The 18,640-nt window shown below is 43.1% G+C and overlaps 1 protein-coding gene across 1 annotated transcript in view; it reads right to left on the bottom strand.

Annotated features, from left to right (window-relative positions):
* Nucleotides 1-18,640, bottom strand: part of LOC115099561 (ankyrin repeat domain-containing protein 26-like) — a 462,251-nt gene that overhangs the window by 181,221 nt on the left and 262,390 nt on the right. The window contains 2 exon segments of the mRNA XM_029617295.1: nucleotides 3-596; nucleotides 972-1,045. Of these exon segments, the coding sequence (XP_029473155.1) occupies nucleotides 3-596; nucleotides 972-1,045 (668 nt within the window).

The raw sequence follows: 18,640 nt of genomic DNA, 5'->3' as shown, positions 1-18,640 counted from the left end.
GGCTATTTCTTTTTTTTTAAATTGTGATTAAAACCATTTTCCTTTAGATCCAAAATATGCTCTGTACTTGATTTGCTAACATTTCCTTGAAGCTGGAAAGAAATATCATGATGACCTTGTTCGCTTAAATCAAAACGTGAAAGAGAATATCCTGCACTTGATTCTTTTTGTTCAGGGATAAGATGTAATTCCACAATAGGTAGAGAATTCACAGAATTTGCGTCTTCTTCCTTTTCATTTCTATAAGGTATCACAACAGGCTGTGCCTCATGCTTGTTCGGCGATTCTTTGAGATAATTTTCTAGTGCCAGAGATATAGGAGAAGCTTTATTGATCTTACATGTTTCACCAAATCTTTGTTTCAACTCAGCTGTAATGAATTTAAAATTAGTTTTCACTTCTTTTTTCTCATTTTCAACCCACATTTTTTCATATTTTTCCTCCCATGGCATTTCAGATTCTGATGATATTTCAGCCCTATTAAATTCCTCATTCTGTTCCATTGTTTCTGTTGCATTTTTCAGCTGTGAATGGTCAGTACTGGTTTCCGATGCTGCTTTTTCTATTAACTTGGATGATTCTAACATATGTTTTGCCTTCATTAAACATGCACAAAGATAGGAAAAATAAGAGGATAAACAGTTACAATTTACTTGTTATGCTTATATTTCAAACCTGTCAAAATTACAGATATACCAGTGTAAACTGTCACTGGAAACAAAAATAGTCTGCACTAATTCCCTATCTGAGGGTAACTTGAAACCTCCTCTGCAAGAATATAAATAGCTATTTGCATATTCAAACTCATTAAACTAGACAATTTCATCTACCCCCAAATCTCCTTTTTGTGTGAGGTGAAATAGCTTTTTTTTGTTGATAATACTGCTCTCATTTTTGAACCAGCACTGTAGTCCTCTCTGTCCTGGCTCTGTCACCTGTTAGGTTTGGAAAACCAAAAACATTTTACACACCTCTTTATGATTATTTTCCTTTTCACCATCCTCAACATCATGATCTTCTGAAAACTCCATTGTAACCAAACGCCCTAAAGGTAAAATACATGCAAGCTGTTAAAACAATCATTAAAATTCTGATAAGTAATTATATGTCAATATTTCACTAATTTAAATGATACAAAAAGGAAAAGCAAATTGCATGCCAAAATGATCAAATATAAATGAAAAAGTGCAAAAAACATATTCTACCTGTTTTGTTTTTTTAACTTCTTTTGATGAAATTTTTAAGGCCATATTAAATGAACCATTAAAAAATGCAACATTAAAAGGCCCTGCACTATCATGAGAGATGAAAGGTGGGATGAGGGAGAAGAGAAACAATTCTCATGTGCAGCATGATAGTGAGGAAAGTAGCTTTGTGTGTTTTCAGGAAGGACTGATATACAGTATGTAGTAACATAGTAATGACAGCAGATAAAGATCAAATGGGCCATTCAGTCTGTGCAGCAATTTGTTCATGGAAGTAACTGACGCTCCGTGCGGATTACTCCCATGCCTTCTGTTAAAGATAGTAGCTGCTGCTGCTCTGTGTAGATTATCCCTATGCCTTCTGTTAAGGATAGTAACTGCCGCTCCGTGCAGACTACCTTCATGCCTTCCATTAAGGGTAGTAACTTTTTCTGCTGAGTTTTGGTAAAACAGATACATATCATAATGAAACTGTAATGGCTATGGGACTTATTTATTAAAGTGCAGTATTTGTACCATGAGAAAAATTATTGTGAGATTTGCTAAACCGTGGTATCGAATTGCAGAGTTTAGTGAATGCATGTGTTCCCAGCTCTAACAAAGCACTATGGTGCCCCCTCTTCCTTTTCTTGGGTTGCCATTTTTTTTTTTTTAAAGAGGGAATGCATAGCCCCAGAAAAGTATCCTCCTTCTTTCCCCCTCAACCCTGAAATGTTCACAAAATGCTTGGGGGGGGGGGGGGTGGATTTAGAGGGAACCCCATCTCCCAACCCAATCTCGCACTTCAACATGTAAAAAGAATAAAAATTAATCAGAAGCACCCTCAGACCCTACCCCTAATTAAGAAGTCCCATCTCCTAGACAAACAATGGCCTAATTCACTCCCTACCAAAGTTTAGATAAAATTCTGTTGGTCTACTGGAAGCAGAAGTGACCCATACTTGCTCCTTTTCCAGTGACACCATTTGGAAAATGGGGATTTAGTAGAGTTGCTTAGCTGTAACAGGTGTTTTCCAAGGTCAGCAGGATGTTAGTCCTCACACATAGGTGACATCATCAGATGGAGCCCCAACACTGAAAACTTATGTCAAAGTTTCTGGAACTTTGATTTCCCTCACTGAGCATGCCCAGCATGCCCTATAACACACGTCCATACGGGGCGCACTTCAGTCTTATAACACAGAATTAGACATAAATCAAAGATAGGAGAAACCCAACTCCATGGGATGGCGAGCGGGTTTCATGAGGACTAGCATCCTGCTGTCTTCGGAGAACACCTGTTACAGGTAAATAACTCTGCTTTCTCCGAGGACAAGCAGGATGATAGCTGAATCCCTAGCTAGAGGCTGTCTGCCAACATAAAAGTGGACCAACAAACACCCAACCAGGTGCAAATGGGCACAACAATGTTATTGTGGAAACAAGAGGGGAAAGACAGCCTGAACCCAAACAATGGGCCCTAGGCAGGAAAGAGTTGGGTTCTACACTTCAAAAAGATTTTGAAGGACAAACTGGCCAACCCACTACTGCATCCGCCATCCCTATCCAAGCAATAGTGAGATGTGAAGTTGGTTAGGAACTGGGCTTCATTTTGGGGAAGGAGGAGCCTTTTCTGAAAGGATAGGCTTCACCTTAACCAGAGTGGAACCAGCCTGCTGGCACTAACCTTTAAAAAAGAGATAGCGCAGCTATTAAACTAGATGATGGGGAAAGGTGACAGTCGCTCAGAAGCACATGATTCAGAATGATTTATCTTTGAAGGATACTATGAGATCAGGGAAAATAGGGCATCCCAGTAGAGAGGTTGCAATAAATACCAAAGTGTAACAGGTATCTTTAAGTAAAGTGCAGAAAGATTTCAAATTACCCCTGTCAACTGATGAGCAGGTTAATACAAAAAAACCCCAAAAAACCAAATACCTTGAAACGTCTGTATACAAATACTAGAAGTCTAAAAAATAAGATGGGAGAGTTAGAGTGTATAGCACTGGATGAAGAGGTATGAAACATAGAAATGAAACATATAGAAATGACGGCAGAAGAAGACCAACGGTCCATCCAGTCTGCCCAGCAAGCTTTAACCTTTTTTTTTTCCCCCATACTTATCTTTTTCTCTTGTCCCTTGTAAGTGACTTTTTGATCGATTTCCCTTCCACCCCGCCATCAATGTAGTTCGCAGTGCTGGAGCTACATCTAAGTGAAGTATCAGTGCAGGAGCTGCATCTAAGTGAAGTATCTAGCTAATTGTTTAGGGGTAGTAACCGCCGTCATAGCAAGCTACTCCCATGCATGTTTATCCAGCCTGTGCAACTCAGTCCTTGTTGGTTGTTGTCCGAATATAAATCATCTTTTCACCATTCCCTCTGCCGTTGAAGCAGAGAACTATGCTGGATATCATTGAAAGTGAAGTATCAGGCTAATTTGGTTTGGGATAGTAACCGCCGTATCAAGCAAGCTACTCCCCTGCTTTTTTGTGAATGCAAATCCTTTATTTTTCCATTTTCTCTTGCCGCTGAAGCATAGAGCAATGTTGGAGTCGCATTAACCGTGTGTATGTTTATTTAAATTTGGATATTAATCTCCTGGTAGTAGCCGTCATTCCTGCAAGCTGCCCCCATGCTTCTTCACTTCATTCACATCCTCTATACTTTATGGATCCACAGTGTTTATCCCACGCCCCTTTGAAATCCTTCACAGTTTTGGTCTTCTCCACTTCCTCCGGAAAGGCATTCCAGGCATCCACCACCCTCTCCGTGAAGAAATACTTCCTGACATTGGTTCTGAGTCTTCCTCCCTGGAGTTTTAAATTGTGACCCCTGGTTCTGCTGATTTTTTTGCAACGGAAAAGGTTTGTCGTTGTCTTTGGATCATTAAAACCTTTCAAGTATCTGAAAGTCTGTATCATATCACCTCTGCCTCTCCTTTCTTCCAGGGTGTACATATTTAGATTCTTCAATCTCCCCTCATAAGTCATTTGATGAAGACCCTCCATCTTTTTGGTCGCCCTTCTCTGTATCGCCTCCATCCTGTCTCTGTCCCTTCGGAGATACAGTCTCCAGCACTGAACACAGTACTCCAGGTGAGGCCTCATCGAGGACCTGTACAAGGGGATAATCACATGCCTTTTTTTTACTCGATATTCCTCTCTCTATGCAGCCCAGCATTCTTCTGGCTTTAGCTATCGCCTTGTCATATTGTTTCGCCGACTTCAGATCATTAGACACTATCACCCCCAGGTCTCTCTCCTGTTCTTTGCACATCAGCCCTTCACCCCCCATCGAATACAGTTCTTTCGGATTTCCACACCCCATATGCATGACTCTGCACTTCTTGGCGTTGAATTTCAGCTGCCATATCTTCGATATCTTAGATATAATTGGCATCTCAGAGACCTGGTGGAAGTATGATAACCAATGGGACATTGTGAAACCAGGGTACAAATTATATCACAATGACAGGATGGATCAAATTGGTGAAAGTGTAGCACTATATGTTAAAGAGGGCACTGAGTCAAACAAGATAAAAGTTCTACAGAAAACAAAATGCAATGTTGAATCTTTATGGATAGAAATTCCAGGTGAAAAAATGAATAAAATAGTAGTGAGGGTGTATTACCATCCACTTGTTCAGAATGAACTAAGGCAATGAAATATTAAAAGAAATTAGGGAAGCTAACAAAATCAGCAGCACAGTACTAATGGGTGATTTCAATTACCCCAGTATTAACTGGATGAATATTACATCAGGACATTCTGAAGTAAAGGTCTTAGAAGAAATAAATGACTGCTTCATGGAGCAGCTGGTACAAGAACCAACAAGAGGGTAAACTGTTTTATAAGAAATCCTTTGTGGAACACAAAATTTGGAGTGAGAGGTGCTGGAGCCCCTTGGCAATAGTGATCACAACATTATCAAATTTGACTTAACTGGAGGGAGTGCAAAAAAGAAATCTACTGCGACAGCATTTAACTTTCAAAAAGCTAACTATGCTAAAATAAAGAAAATGGTTAGGGAAAAACTGCAAGGAGCAACTGCAAAGGTTAAGAGTTTAGTTCAGGCATGGACACTGTTTATAAATGTGACACAAAAATATCTGTTCAACCACAAAAATTATGGGATAAAGAACACCAATAGTGAGAAAAATAAAATTTTTTCTCATTAAATAGACCTCATACATGGGCATATAATATGCTAGTTAGCATTGGTAGTCATACGCCAAATAATATAATCATAGCCAAAACACGGATCCTGTGTCGGGCATTTTCCAGCTAAGCCTCACATGATGTGCATGGCGTTTCTTCACATCGCAGAAAGCTAAGTTTAAAACAGTGATAACTCACTTGAATTTATGAAATTGCAATTGGGACTTTAAAATTATTGAGACTACCTAACATGCTTGAGATTTCTCTTCGGTATTTTGAACTCTTTCACTAAGCAATTGATCAAAAAACACTCATCTTACGACCTATGATTATATTATTTGGCGTATGACTACCAATGCTAACTAGCATATTATATGCCCATGTATGAGGTCTATTTAATGAGAAAAAAACATTTTTCTCACTATTGCTGTTCTTTATCCCATAATTTTTGTGGTTGAACAGATATTTTTGTGTCACTGTTTACTACTGTCACCACTACTCGAAAATAGATTTTGAGAGTTATTCATTGCCACTGTTTATGAATGCCATCTTGGAAGCCCAGATCAGATGTATTCCATGCATTAGAAAAAATGGAAGGAAGGCTAAATGACTGCTGGCATGGTTGAAAGGTGAGAGGCTCTATCATCTAAAAGAACATCTTTTAATAAATGAAAAAGGGATCCAAATGAAGAAAACAGCATAAGCACTTGTAAGTCAGATGCAAAGCATTGATAAGAAAGTCAAAGAGAGAATTTCAAAAGAAGCTTGCCAAGGAAGCAAAAACTCATAACAAAACATTTTCAGGTACATTAGAGGTAAAAAGCCTGTGAGGGAATCAGCTGGACCATTAAATGATTAAGGGGTAAAAGGTGCACTTAGGGATGACAAAGCCATAGCAGAGAGACTAAATGAATTCTTTGCTTCGATATTCATTAAGGAATGCCAGAAATGATATTCAAAGATAATGATTGAGAAGAGCTGAAACAAATCTCAGTGAACCTGGGAGATGTACTAAGGCAATTTGACAAACTAAAGAGTAGCAAATCACCTGGACCAGACGGTATACATCCCAGAGTGCTAAAAGAACTAAGAAATGAAATTGCGGACCTGCTATTGGAAATTTGTAAATTATCAATAACAAAATCTATGGTACCTGAAGACTAGAGGGCTGCCAATGTAATGCCAATTTTTAAAAAGGGATGAAGGGGTGATCCAGGAAACTATAGCTCGGTGAGTCTGATGTCTATGCCAGGCAAAATGGTCGAAACTATCAGAAAGAACAAAATTTCTGAACATATAGATAAACACAGTTTAATGGGACAAAGCCAATATGGTTTTAGCCAAGGGAAGGCTTGCCTCACAAATTTACTACATTTCTTTTGATGGCGTAAATAAACTGTGGATAAAGGTGAGACAGTTGATATAGTGTATCTGGATTTCCAGAAATAATTTGACAAAGTCCGTCACAAGAGACTTCTTAGGAAATTAAAAAGTCATGGGATGGGGGGCAGTGACCTGTTGTGGATTGCCAACTGGTTAAAAGATAGATAAATAATAGAGTAGGGTTAAAAGGTAAATTTTTCCAATTGAAAATGGTGAATAGTGGAGTGCCCCAGGGATCTGTTTTGGATCCACTGCTTTTTAATATATTTATAAACCACCTGGAAATGGGAACAAGTGAGGTGATCAAATTTGCAGATGACATAAAATTATTCAAAGTTGTTAAATCAAAAGAGGATTGTGAGAAATTACAAGAGGGCCCTGCAAAACTGAGAGACTGGGCATGCAAATGGCAAATGAAATAAAATGTAGACAAATGGGAAGAGTAACCCAAATTATAGCTACATAATGCAAGGTTCCACATTAGGCATTATCACTCAGGAAAAGGTCTAGGTGTCATCATTGAAAATACGTTGAAATCTTCTGCTCAGTGTGCAGCAACAACCACGAAAGCAAATAGAATGCTAGGGATTATTAGAAAGGAATGGAGAATAAAACAAAGAATATCATAATGCCTCTGTTTCACTCTATGGTGCAACCTCATTATAAGTATTGTGTGCAGTTCTGGTCACCATATCTCAAAAAAGATATAGCAGAATTAGAAAAGGTACAGAGAAGGGTGATCAAAATGATAAAAGGGATCAAACAATTCCCCTATGAAGAAAAGCTAAAGAGGTTAGGACTCTTCAGCTTGGAGAAGAGATGGCTGAGGGGAGATTTGATAGAGGTCCATAAAATAATAAAAGTGGAATGGAATGAGTAAATGTTAATCAGTTGTTTACTCTTTCGAAAAGTACAAAGACCAGGGGAAACAGAATGAAGTTACTAAGTAATACACTTAAAATTAATAAGAGAAAATATTTTTTTGTACTCAATGCATATTTAAGCCCTGCGATTTGTTGCCAGATGATGTGGTGAAAACTATTAGTGTAGCTGCATTTAAAAACGTTTTCGACAAGTTCCTGGAGGAAAAGTCCATAAACCAATATTAAGGTAGAGCTGCAAATATCCACTGCTTATTCTTGGGATAAGCAGCTTGAAATCTATCTACCCCTTGGGATCCTACCAGGTACTTGTGACCTGTTCTTATATGAATGTGTGGCCAGAACTCCACGTCGCAGCTCTGCAGCTCGCCTCAACAGGAACCACTCACATGGCTCAGACGCTGCCATGGCTGAGACAGAATGAGCCTTAACATGACCCCCAAGATGCAGTCCCACCTGGGCATAACAGGAGGAGATGCAATCCGCTAGCCAATTCAATAGTATCTGTTTGGCAACGGCAATGTCCAACCTATTTCTATCAAAAAAATAAAAAAGTTGGGTGGACTTTCTATGGGCTTCTGTCCGCTTCAGATAGAAGTCTAATGCTCACTTGCAGTCCAAACCGTGCAGGGCTCATTTGCCTTGATGCGAATTGGGCCTGGGAAAGAAAGTTGGCAAGACGATGGATTAGTTAAGATGGAAGTCCGTCACCACCTTAGGCAGGAACTTAAGGTGCATACGCAAAGTGGATAAGATCACTAAGGACTGGAGCTCGCTGATCCTGAACGCTGAGGTGACTGTCACCAAGAATATGACCTTCCAGGTCAGGAACTTCAGGTCACAGGTGCAGCGGCTCAAAAGGAGCTTTCATCAGATGAACCAACACCACGGTGAGGCCCCAAGACACAGTAGGAGACCTTAGGGGAGGCTTCCATTGAAGCAGGCCCCGCACGAGATGTACACCTATAGGCTGTACAGAGATGGGCGTATCATCTACACCATGGCGGTATGCACCAACTGCACTCAGGTGAACTCTGACGGTGTTGGTTTTCAAGCCAGTTTCTGATGGGTGTAGAAGATAATCAAGTAGTTTTTTGTGGGGCAGGAGAACAGATCTAGGGCCTTCTGCTCACATCACATGGAAAACCTCTTCCATTTCAGTCCATAGGACTTTCTAGTGGAAGGCTTTCTAGAAGCCACCAGGACCCACGATACATCTCAGCATCCAGGCTGTGAGTGCAAGAGCCCAGAAGTTGGGATGTCTCAACCTGCCTTGATTTTGTATGATGAGATCTGGGGAAGTCCCCAGACTGATCGGCCTCTGAATGGACAACTCCCACAGAAGTGGAAACTAGACCTGTCTCAGCCAATAAGGGGCTATGAGGATCATAGTCCCCTTGTCCTCGCTACTAAGGGAATCGGAGGATACGATATAGAAGGCCTGCGACCCAATACCGGGTGAGGACGTCTGAAGCTAGTTTGCCATCTGTCTTGTATAGGGAACAGAACTGAGGTTCATTTCTGTTGCAAGAGGACGCGAAGAGATCCACGTCCAGGCTCCCCAGAGGCAGAATATTTGATCCGCAATTCTTTGGTCCAGAAACCACTAAAGGCAAGACTAGGTCTGCCCACTAATACATTCTCTGCTCTGGCCAGGTACATAGCCCTGAGCATCATCCCATGCGACAGGGCCCATAACGAGATTTGAACTGCTTCCTGACACAGGAGGAACGATTCCGTACCTTCCTGTTTGTTGATATAGCAGATCACCACTTGGTTGTTGGTTTGAATTAGGACAACTTTGTTGGAGAGCCAATCTCTGAAAACCCATAGGGCATACTTGATCTCCTGGAGCTCTAAGAAACTGATTTGGCAATAGCTTTCCTGGGCAGACCAGAGACCCTGGGTGCTGAGTCCATCTAAATGAGCTCCCCAGCCCAGGGTGGACACATCCATGGTTAGGACAATTTGGGAAGGAGAACCTTGGAAAGAGACCTCTGTCCCAGATTCGAAAGTACCTGCCATCAAAACAAGGAGTCCAGGAGGGGTGAGGTGACTCAGATGTGATCCTGGAGTTTGTATGTTGCCTGGCACCACTGTGATCTCAGGGTCCACTGGGCTTTGCACATGTACAATCATGCCAAGGGAGAGACATGAACGGTTGCGGCCATATGGCCCAACAACCTCAACATGTGCCAGGTTGACACCTGCTGGCTCTGCTAAATCTCTGCCCCGGTCATCAGGGTGATGGCCTTTTCACGAGGAGGGAAGGCCTTGGCCTGAGCCATATCTAGCAGGGTTCCTATGAAGTCGACTTGAAGTGATGGGCTAAAATGGGACTTCGGGTATTTGATGATGAACTCTAATGACTCCAACACCTGGATGATTAAGCACATAGAGTTGACTGCCCCTGCCTGAGATGTGGTCTTGACCAGCCAATAGTCCAGATAAGGGAAAACATGTAGCCCCAGCCTGCCAAATTGTGCCATCACCACAGCCAGGCATTTTGTAAAGACCCATAGGATTGACGCAAGCCCAAACGTCAACACCTGATACTGGAAGTTCTGTTTTCCCACCATAAATCGGAGATACTTCCGATGACTTGGGAAGATCTCGATGTGAGTGTACACGTCCTTCAAATCATGGGAGCATAGCTAGTTTCCTTTTTGTAAAAGGGGGATCAAGGTGCCTAGTGAAACCATCTTGAACTTTTCCTTTCTAATAAATCTGTTCAAGGCGCTTCGGTCTAGGATGGGACGGAGTTGTCCTGTTTTCTTTGGAATCAGGAAGTACCTGGAGTAAAATCCCCAGGTGGAACTGGCTCAACCGCTCTGGTCATTAAGAGGGAGGAGAGCTCTGTTAGTGGTACCTCCTGATGCGCTACTGGCCCCCAAAACAGGCTTGGAGGGCAATTTGGTAGGGCACCCAATAGGTTTAATTTGTACCCTTCATGGGCGATAGAAAGAACCCACTGCTCTGAGATTATACTGGGCCATTATTTAACAAAGTACTGCAGCCTGCCCCCGACTGGCGTATCCATCACCTCGGGTGACTATGTTCCCTATGACAAAGTCAAAACCGCGACCTTGGAGTTGACCGAGGTGCCAGCTGGGCCTTGGGTACTCTTTGCTGCCTGCGGAAGCACTGATGCTGCTGACAGGAGCGAGGGGGTAGAGGATAATACTTCCTCTCGAGAAAGAAATACTTCTTCTGACCCGATCTCACTGACCTGCTTGCGGCAACCCAGACATCGTCATGTGATGCCCCCCAAACAGAGGACCTATTCATAATGAGGATCAGTAATGGACATGGTCCTCTGGCACATAGGGTATGATTTAAACCCAGACACAGTCATGGCGGGACAAAACAAATGGGAGGCAAGATCAAAATTGATGGCGAAAGGCATTGACAGCTGGCAGGCTCTGAAGCACAGCTGCTGTGTGGAATCAACTGCGAAAGGAAGCTTACCAATAAATGTTGAAAACCTTTACTGGGAACGCTACAAGGAAGACAGAGAGACTCAGCATCAAACACAGGTGGTTATTTGTAGAGAAAATTACATTAAGCAAAAAAGTGAAAGTTTTCCAGGAAAAGCCAAAACAGTGAGCTCACAAACTGCAAAGCTGCACCTCCGCAGATGAGAGACTGAAGGAGGACCCTGCGTGGACGTGTGGTATAGGGCATGCTCAGTGTGCAAGTCAAAGTTCTAGAAACTTTGACATAACTTTTCTATGTTGGGGCTCCATCTGATGATGTCACCCATGTGGAAGGATTATCATCCTGCTTGTCCTCTGCGAAAAAATGGTGCCAGCTGATCCAAGGCACTCTTTTTTTATTTTATTTTTATGCATTTCAAAAATTACCACAAGGAACACCTTGTTATGCAATAGGTTGTACAATTAAAGATTAAAAAAGGAAAAACCTAAACTGTTACATTCCAGAAATGGTCATCCAACCTCCATTATTAAAAAGAAAAAGGAGGGGGTTTACATTAAAGAGCAGATTTTAAGAAATACAATAAAAAGAAACAACAAGAACCGCCAGTTACCATCCATTTACCAGTTAACCCTCTGGAGAGTCTAACAATATGGGGTAGATTTTAAAAAAATGCGCGTTCGCGTACTTTTGTTGGCGCACCAGTCGCAAGCAAAAGTACGCTGGATTTTAGCAGACACGCGCGTAGCCACGTGTATCTGCTAAAATCCAGGATCGGCGCGCGCAAGGCTGCCGATTTTGGGCAGCCGGCGCACGCCGAGCAGCGCAGCCTGCCTCCGTTCCCTCCGAGGCCGCTCCGAAATCGGAGCGGCCTCAGAGGGAACTCTCTTTCACCCTCCCCTCACCTTCCCCTCCCTTCCTCTACCTAACCCACCCCCCCGGCCCTATCTAAACCCCCCCCCTACCTTTGTCCAGGGATTTACGCCTCCCGGAGGGAGACGTAAATCCACGCGCGTCAGCGGGCCACTGGCGCGCCGAGACGCGACCCGGGGGCGGTTCCGGAGGTCGCGGCCACGCCCCCGGACCGCCCCGGGCCGAAACCACGACCCCCGGGCCCGCCCCCGGCCCGCCCCCAAAACGCCACGATCGGCCCCGCCCCCGACAAAAAAACCCCGGGACTTACGCGAGTCCCGGGGCTCTGCGCTCGCCGGCAGGCCTATGGAAAATAGGCGCACCGGCGCGCGAGCAGGGCTTTTAAAATCCGCCCCTATGTGCAGTTGAGAAGGTTAAAAAAAATATATAGTTTCCATTTCTATATCTAACCATGCATTTACATGGATAACGAAGCTGAAACTGTCCCCCCTTAGCTTGTATCTCAGCACGCAATAATAGAAAATTTTTCTTTCTAATTTGAGTTACCCTTGTTAGATCAGGATATATCCAAATCTTTTGTTTATAAAACAAAAGAGATCTGTTAGGAAGAAAGAGACGAAAGACATTATCTCTATCCAAATGAAATGCAAATTTAACCAGAAATGTCCCTCTATATGTAATTTCAAGATCCTGTGATGACTGTAAAAATTCTGTTAAGTCCAACGATGCTCCAGGACTTAAGTTTTCTTGAGATCCTTCTAGCTGTGGTTTAGAAATCATATAAGCTTTAATTATAACTGGCACAGCGGTTTCAGAAATCTTCAAAATCTGGGATAGGTAATTCCTAAACAGTTCCAATGGAGATAGTAGTTTTATAATGGGGAAATTTATTATCCTCAAATTTAAGGAACAAACTGTTCTCAATGTTCTCGATCTTCTTCGAATTTACTATCTCAGACTGAACCAACTGGTGTTGAACCTTTTCCATTTTCTCCACTTGAAGATCTATTTTCCCAATCTTATTTCCTTGTTCATCAATTCTGCAGAGTTCTGTTTCACTGCACTATTAGTTTCTTTAACTAAAGAAGCTAATGAGGAAATAGAAGAATCTGACTTAGCTTGCTTCAAGATCGATGTCTGTTCCGCTCCTGCAGGTTCAAAAATGGAGCCAGCAGGGCTCTCTCTCATTGAGGGCTTCTCCACTGCCTCCACGGCACTTGAAATTCCCGCTCTCCCCACCGTCTCCTGCCGTGGTTTAGCTCCAGGCAGTGTCCCTTGAAAGTCACCCCAGAATTTGCACGAAGCTAACACTTCCATCCTAGGGGAAGATGTTGTCTCCGGTGCTCCCAGGCTCTGAGAGATTTCATCGGCCAATGGAGGGGGACTCTGCCCAACAGCCCCCTCTGCAGCAGCCACCGCACCAGGAGGTTGAACTGGCGTCACGCTGAAAAACTCCTCAATTTTTAGCTGCTCCAGACCAGGTAAAGGGGAACTTACAATGTTCTCCTGTAATTTTGCTTTACGCTTGGTGTGAGGCATAGCAGCAAGGAATAAAAGAGCAAAAAAGGCAATAGGACAGGGGAGCTTCTCGGCATTCATCTCAATGGTCGGCCATCTTGCCCCCCAGCCAATCCAAGGCACTCCTAGGCCCCTCTTCCACAAGAGAAGAACAAAGGAGCACCTGGGGTAAGCTAGCGCCATTTTGAAAAATGCCACCAATAGGGTAGGAATGAGTGAAGGGTGGGGGTTGGTTGCTCCTGATCCTACTAGACTAATAGGAATTTCAATAAGCTTTTGGGGGATGAGAGGGCAATGTTTGTTAAGGGTATGGGGCTTAATTGGAAGCAGGGATTAAGAGTGCTTCTGACTAATTTTTATTCTTTCTACATAAGAACATAAAGAATTGCCATGCTGGGTCAGACTACTGTGTCCAGCATCCTGCTCTGACCGTAGTCAATCTGGTTCACTAGAACTTGGAAAATCCCATAAAGTAGATCTAATTCCTGTTGCTCCCTCCCAGGGACAGCAATAACTCTCTTTAGTTTACCTGGCTAATAATATGTCATGGACTTTTCTTCTAGGAACTTGTCCAAACCTCTTAAATTCCAAAATGCTAGTCATCTTCATCATGTCCCCGGCAACAAATTCCACAGCTTAATAGTGCGTCGAATTTAAAAAAAACAAAAAACTTTTTACAATTTCTTTTGAATCTGCTGGTTGTTAGTTTCATGGAGAGTCTCCTTGTTTCAGTATTATTTGAAATAGTAAATTTACCCGTTCAGCCCCACTCATGATTTTATAAACTTCTATCATGTCCACTTCTCAGCTATCTCTTTTCTAAGCCTGTGAAACCTCTAATCACAATGGCCACTTTCCATCCCCTTTATCGTTTTTGTCACCTTCTTCTGCACCTTTTCCAGTTCCAAAACATCTTTCTTGAGATAGGGCAACCAGAACTGCACACAGTTGCATCAAGGGTTGATACAAGGGCAATATAATATTTTCAGTTTTATTCTCCATTCCTTTTTGGATCATTCCTAACATTCTATTGGTTTTTTTTACTGCTTCCGTGCACTAAGCCGTGGACCTCAATGTACTGTCCACAAGATTCTTTTCCTGGGTAGTGATTCCCAATATAGAACCCAGCATTGTATACCTGTAGTTGGGATTATTTTTCCCTATATGCACTTTTCCATATAAAATTTCATCTGCCCAGTCTCCAAGTTTCATAAAGTCCTTCCGCAGTTCCTCGCAACTTTGAATAATTTTATGTCATCTGTATATTTGATCACCTCACTCATCGTTCCCTTTTCCAGATCATTTATGAATGTGTTAAACAGCATAGGTCCCAATACCGATCCCTATGGTACTAAATGGTCGTTTGTGGAAAACGGACCATTTAGTCCTACCCTCTACTTCCAGCCTTTTAACTAGTTACCAATCCACAATAGAACACTGCCTCCTAGTCCATGACTTTGAAATTTCCTGAGTTTTTCATAACAGACTTAGTCAAATGCCTTCTGAAAACCCAAATATAAACCACCTTTATCTACATTTTTATCTAACCTTGAAAAAATTCTAAAAGATTGGTAAGACAAGACTTCACCTTTGCTAAAACTACATTCACTCTTTCCCATAAAGCCAAATCTAGCTATATGTCCAGTGATTTTGTTTTAAGAACGGCTTCTACCATTTTGCCCGGCACCAATATCAGGTTTACCAGTCTATAGTTTTCTCGATCACCCCCAGAGCCCTTTTTAAAAAGCAGTGTCACATTGGCCTCTTTCCAAACTTCAGGAATTGTGGCTGTTTTAAATGATGGGTTAAAGATTATTAGTAAGACATTAGCAATAGGAAAATTGGTTCTTACCTGCTAATTTTTGTTCCTGGAATACCACAGAGCAGTCCAGACTCCTGAGTTTTGCCTCCCTTCCAGTAGATGGAGACAGAGAAAGTTTTGCTGACACTGCCACATAACCTAGTGTACTATCTGCAGTCCCTCAATATTGACTTGTACTCAAGCCAAAATACCAACAAACAACTACCAACTATGTAAACACATCCCCTTGAAAAAGCAGTAGGAAGTGGAACTTTATAATGGAAAAACCTTTCTAACATTAATAACATGAGAAAACTAAACAAAATCTGTGCAATTCTTCAGCCTACTTACAATAATAGATCGAGCAGCCTCTCCAGTTCTTCCCACACCAACTGGGTGGGACTCTGGACTGATCTGTGGCATTCCAGGAATGAAAATTAGCAGATAAGAACCAATTTTCCTTTCCTGTTCATACCCAGATCAGTACGACTCCTGGGATATACCCAGGCTTCCCTAAACAGGGTGGGAGTGCGAGAGTCCTGCTCAAAGCACACTTTCTCAAATCCCATGGCCTTCGGAGCCTGGACATCCAAATGATAATGCCTGGTGAAAGTGTGCAACAACTTCCAAGTAGCCGCCCTACAAATCTCTTGAGGTGATACCTGCTCACATTCGACCCAAGATGCCACTTGCAATCAAGTAGAGTGAATCCTTATACCCTAAGGAATATGATGTCCTTGACAGATGTATGCCGAACCTATCGCTTCCTTCAATCACCACACTATGATGGATTTTGAAGTTTTATGTCCCTTTTATGCAACACTTCATAGCACAAAAAGACGATCCGACACCCGGAAACAATGCCGACTTTACATCCAAGAGCCTCAATTCTCTCGCATGCGGCATTACCGCATCCAGGCTTAGGAAGGCTTGAAGCTCTACCAATTGACACCACCTTTGGAAGGATGGAAGGAAGGAACCATACGCAACAAGATTCCGTAATCAGTAATCTTCCAAAATGGATCCCTACATTACAAAGCCTGAAGCTCCGAAATTCTTTGAGAACAGATTGTCACCAGATAAACAACTTTTAATGTGAGATTTTTCATAGTTGCCATTCTAAGAGGCTCAAACAGTCATACATTTCCCCTTAAGGACCAAGTTTAGGCTCCACGAGGGACACAACTTCCGCACCGGAGAAAACACACCAAATCGGGATGTGCAGCTAAGACCACTCCCTGCACCTTGCCTCAAAGACTGCCCAACACCTCCACCTGTACTCTGAGGGAGTTAAAGGCCAAACCCTCACCAACCCTCATTGTAAGAAGGTTAAAATTTGCGCAATGGATGCTCAAGCAGGTTTAACACCCTGCTCTGTGCACCAAGAGTCAAAAACTCTCCAGATCCTCACATACGCTAAGGATGTGAAAGGCTTCCTAGCTTGCAGCAGAACGGAAATGACATCTTTGGAATACCCTTTCCATCTTAAACGCTTTCTCTCAAAAGCCAAGCTGCGAGAAAGAAGCAAGCCATCTGACCTAAACATATGGAACCTTGGTGAAGACGTTTTGGTAGATGGCCAAGCCACAATGGGCCATCAACCACTAGCTTGAACAGGTCTTTCTGGCACCACTAGAATCACCTCTCCCCGATGAAATCTCTACTCACTGCAATACTTTGCCCACCAATGGCAAAGATGGAAACACGTACAGGAGAATATCCCGCAGCACAACCTCTTCTGCTCCACATTCCCTTCTGTGCCTGAAGAAGTGCAGTACCTTGGCATTTTGCTGAGACACCATCAAGTCCATGTGGGGCATGCCCCATCTGCAATGGATAAAATGCATTGCTTCCTCAGATGACTCCCACTCTCTGGGATCCAGCTGTTGTCAACTAGAAAATCCGCCTGTACGTTGTCTAACCCAGCTATGTGAGATGCCATCAGTAATGCCAGACGCTGTTCTGCCCAGCGAAGAAGCTCCTAGGCTTCCTGAGCCACCACCCAACTCTGCCGGTTGATTTAAGCCATCATCATCGCATTGTCCAACAAGATCCTTAGTGGCCTACTGCACAAGAGTGGCAGAAAGAAACACAATGCAAACCGCACCGCTCTCATCTGTAACCGATTGATAGATCACAATGCCTCCTCCATTGACCACTGGCCGTGTGCCGACTGAGTCTGGCATACAGCTCCCCTTCCAGAGAGCTTGGCATTGGTGGTAACTACTATCTAATTCAGGACCAACAAGTCCACTCTGAGACTTAACTCGTCCTGACCAAGCCACCATGACAGACTGGATCTGGTTAGCTCCGTAACAGATAGTGGAAGATGAAACTGTTCCGATGACGGATTCCAGCGGGAAAGTAACACCCTCTGCAGGGGCCGCACATGAGCAAACGTCCAAGGAACCAGCTCCAAAGTGGATGCCATAGGATCGAGAACCTGCAGGTAATCCCAGACCCTGAGCACCACTCTCTGTAATAAACTGTGAATCTGCCTCTGCAATTTGCAAATGCGGTCACTGCTAAACACTTTCCCAATCCTGATAACGAAGCATGCCCCCCAGGAACTCCAACACCTGAGTAGGGGTACGATGACTCTTTGACAGATTTACCATCCAACCCAGGGATCTCAACCGCTGTAGCACCAAAGCCACTACCTGCTTGCAAAGGACTTTTGACTTTGCTTGAATGAGCCAAACATCCAGATATGGGTGAACTAGAATGCCCTTCTTCCTGACAACTGCCACCACCATGACCATCACCTTGGTGAAGGTCCTTGGAGCAGTCGCCAACCTGAACGGAAGGGCGCAAAATTGAAAATGTGTCCTAAGGATCATGAACCTCAGGAACTTCTGGTGATCCGGTTGGATTGCTATGTGCAAGTATGCCTCAGTCAAATCCAGAGAAGCCAAGAACTCTCCTTTGCGGACCGCTGCAATGACCAAGCACAGTGACTCCATTAGAAAAAGAGGAACTTTGAGAGGCATGTTTACCTTCTTTAAGTCCAAAATCAGATGGAAGGTACCCTCCATTTTTAGGACCACAAAATAAATGGAATACCTTCCCATCCCTTGCTCCCCTACAGGGATGGGAATAGTGGCCACCAGCATCTGTAAGCAGTTAATGTTTTCCTGTACCACTCGCCTTTTGGCCACAGAAACATAAGGGGAGACCATGAACAAGTCCTTTGCGGACAAGAAAATTCTAAAGTGTAACTTTGTCTTATCACACTTAAGACCAACTGGTCCATCGTGATCTTGGCCCACTCCTCGTAAAAGAAAGTCAACCAACCCCCCTATAGCCGGAATTGAGGAGAGGACCCGCCTTGTTTCTTTAGGCGGACTTGACTTCACCAGCACCCTGATCGGAACCATCTCTGTTTGGCTTTCAACCTTGAAA

This window comes from Rhinatrema bivittatum, chromosome 9, assembly GCF_901001135.1.
Source record: "Rhinatrema bivittatum chromosome 9, aRhiBiv1.1, whole genome shotgun sequence".
NCBI lineage: Eukaryota > Metazoa > Chordata > Amphibia > Gymnophiona > Rhinatrematidae > Rhinatrema > Rhinatrema bivittatum.
This window is presented reverse-complemented; position numbering and strand designations above follow the sequence as displayed.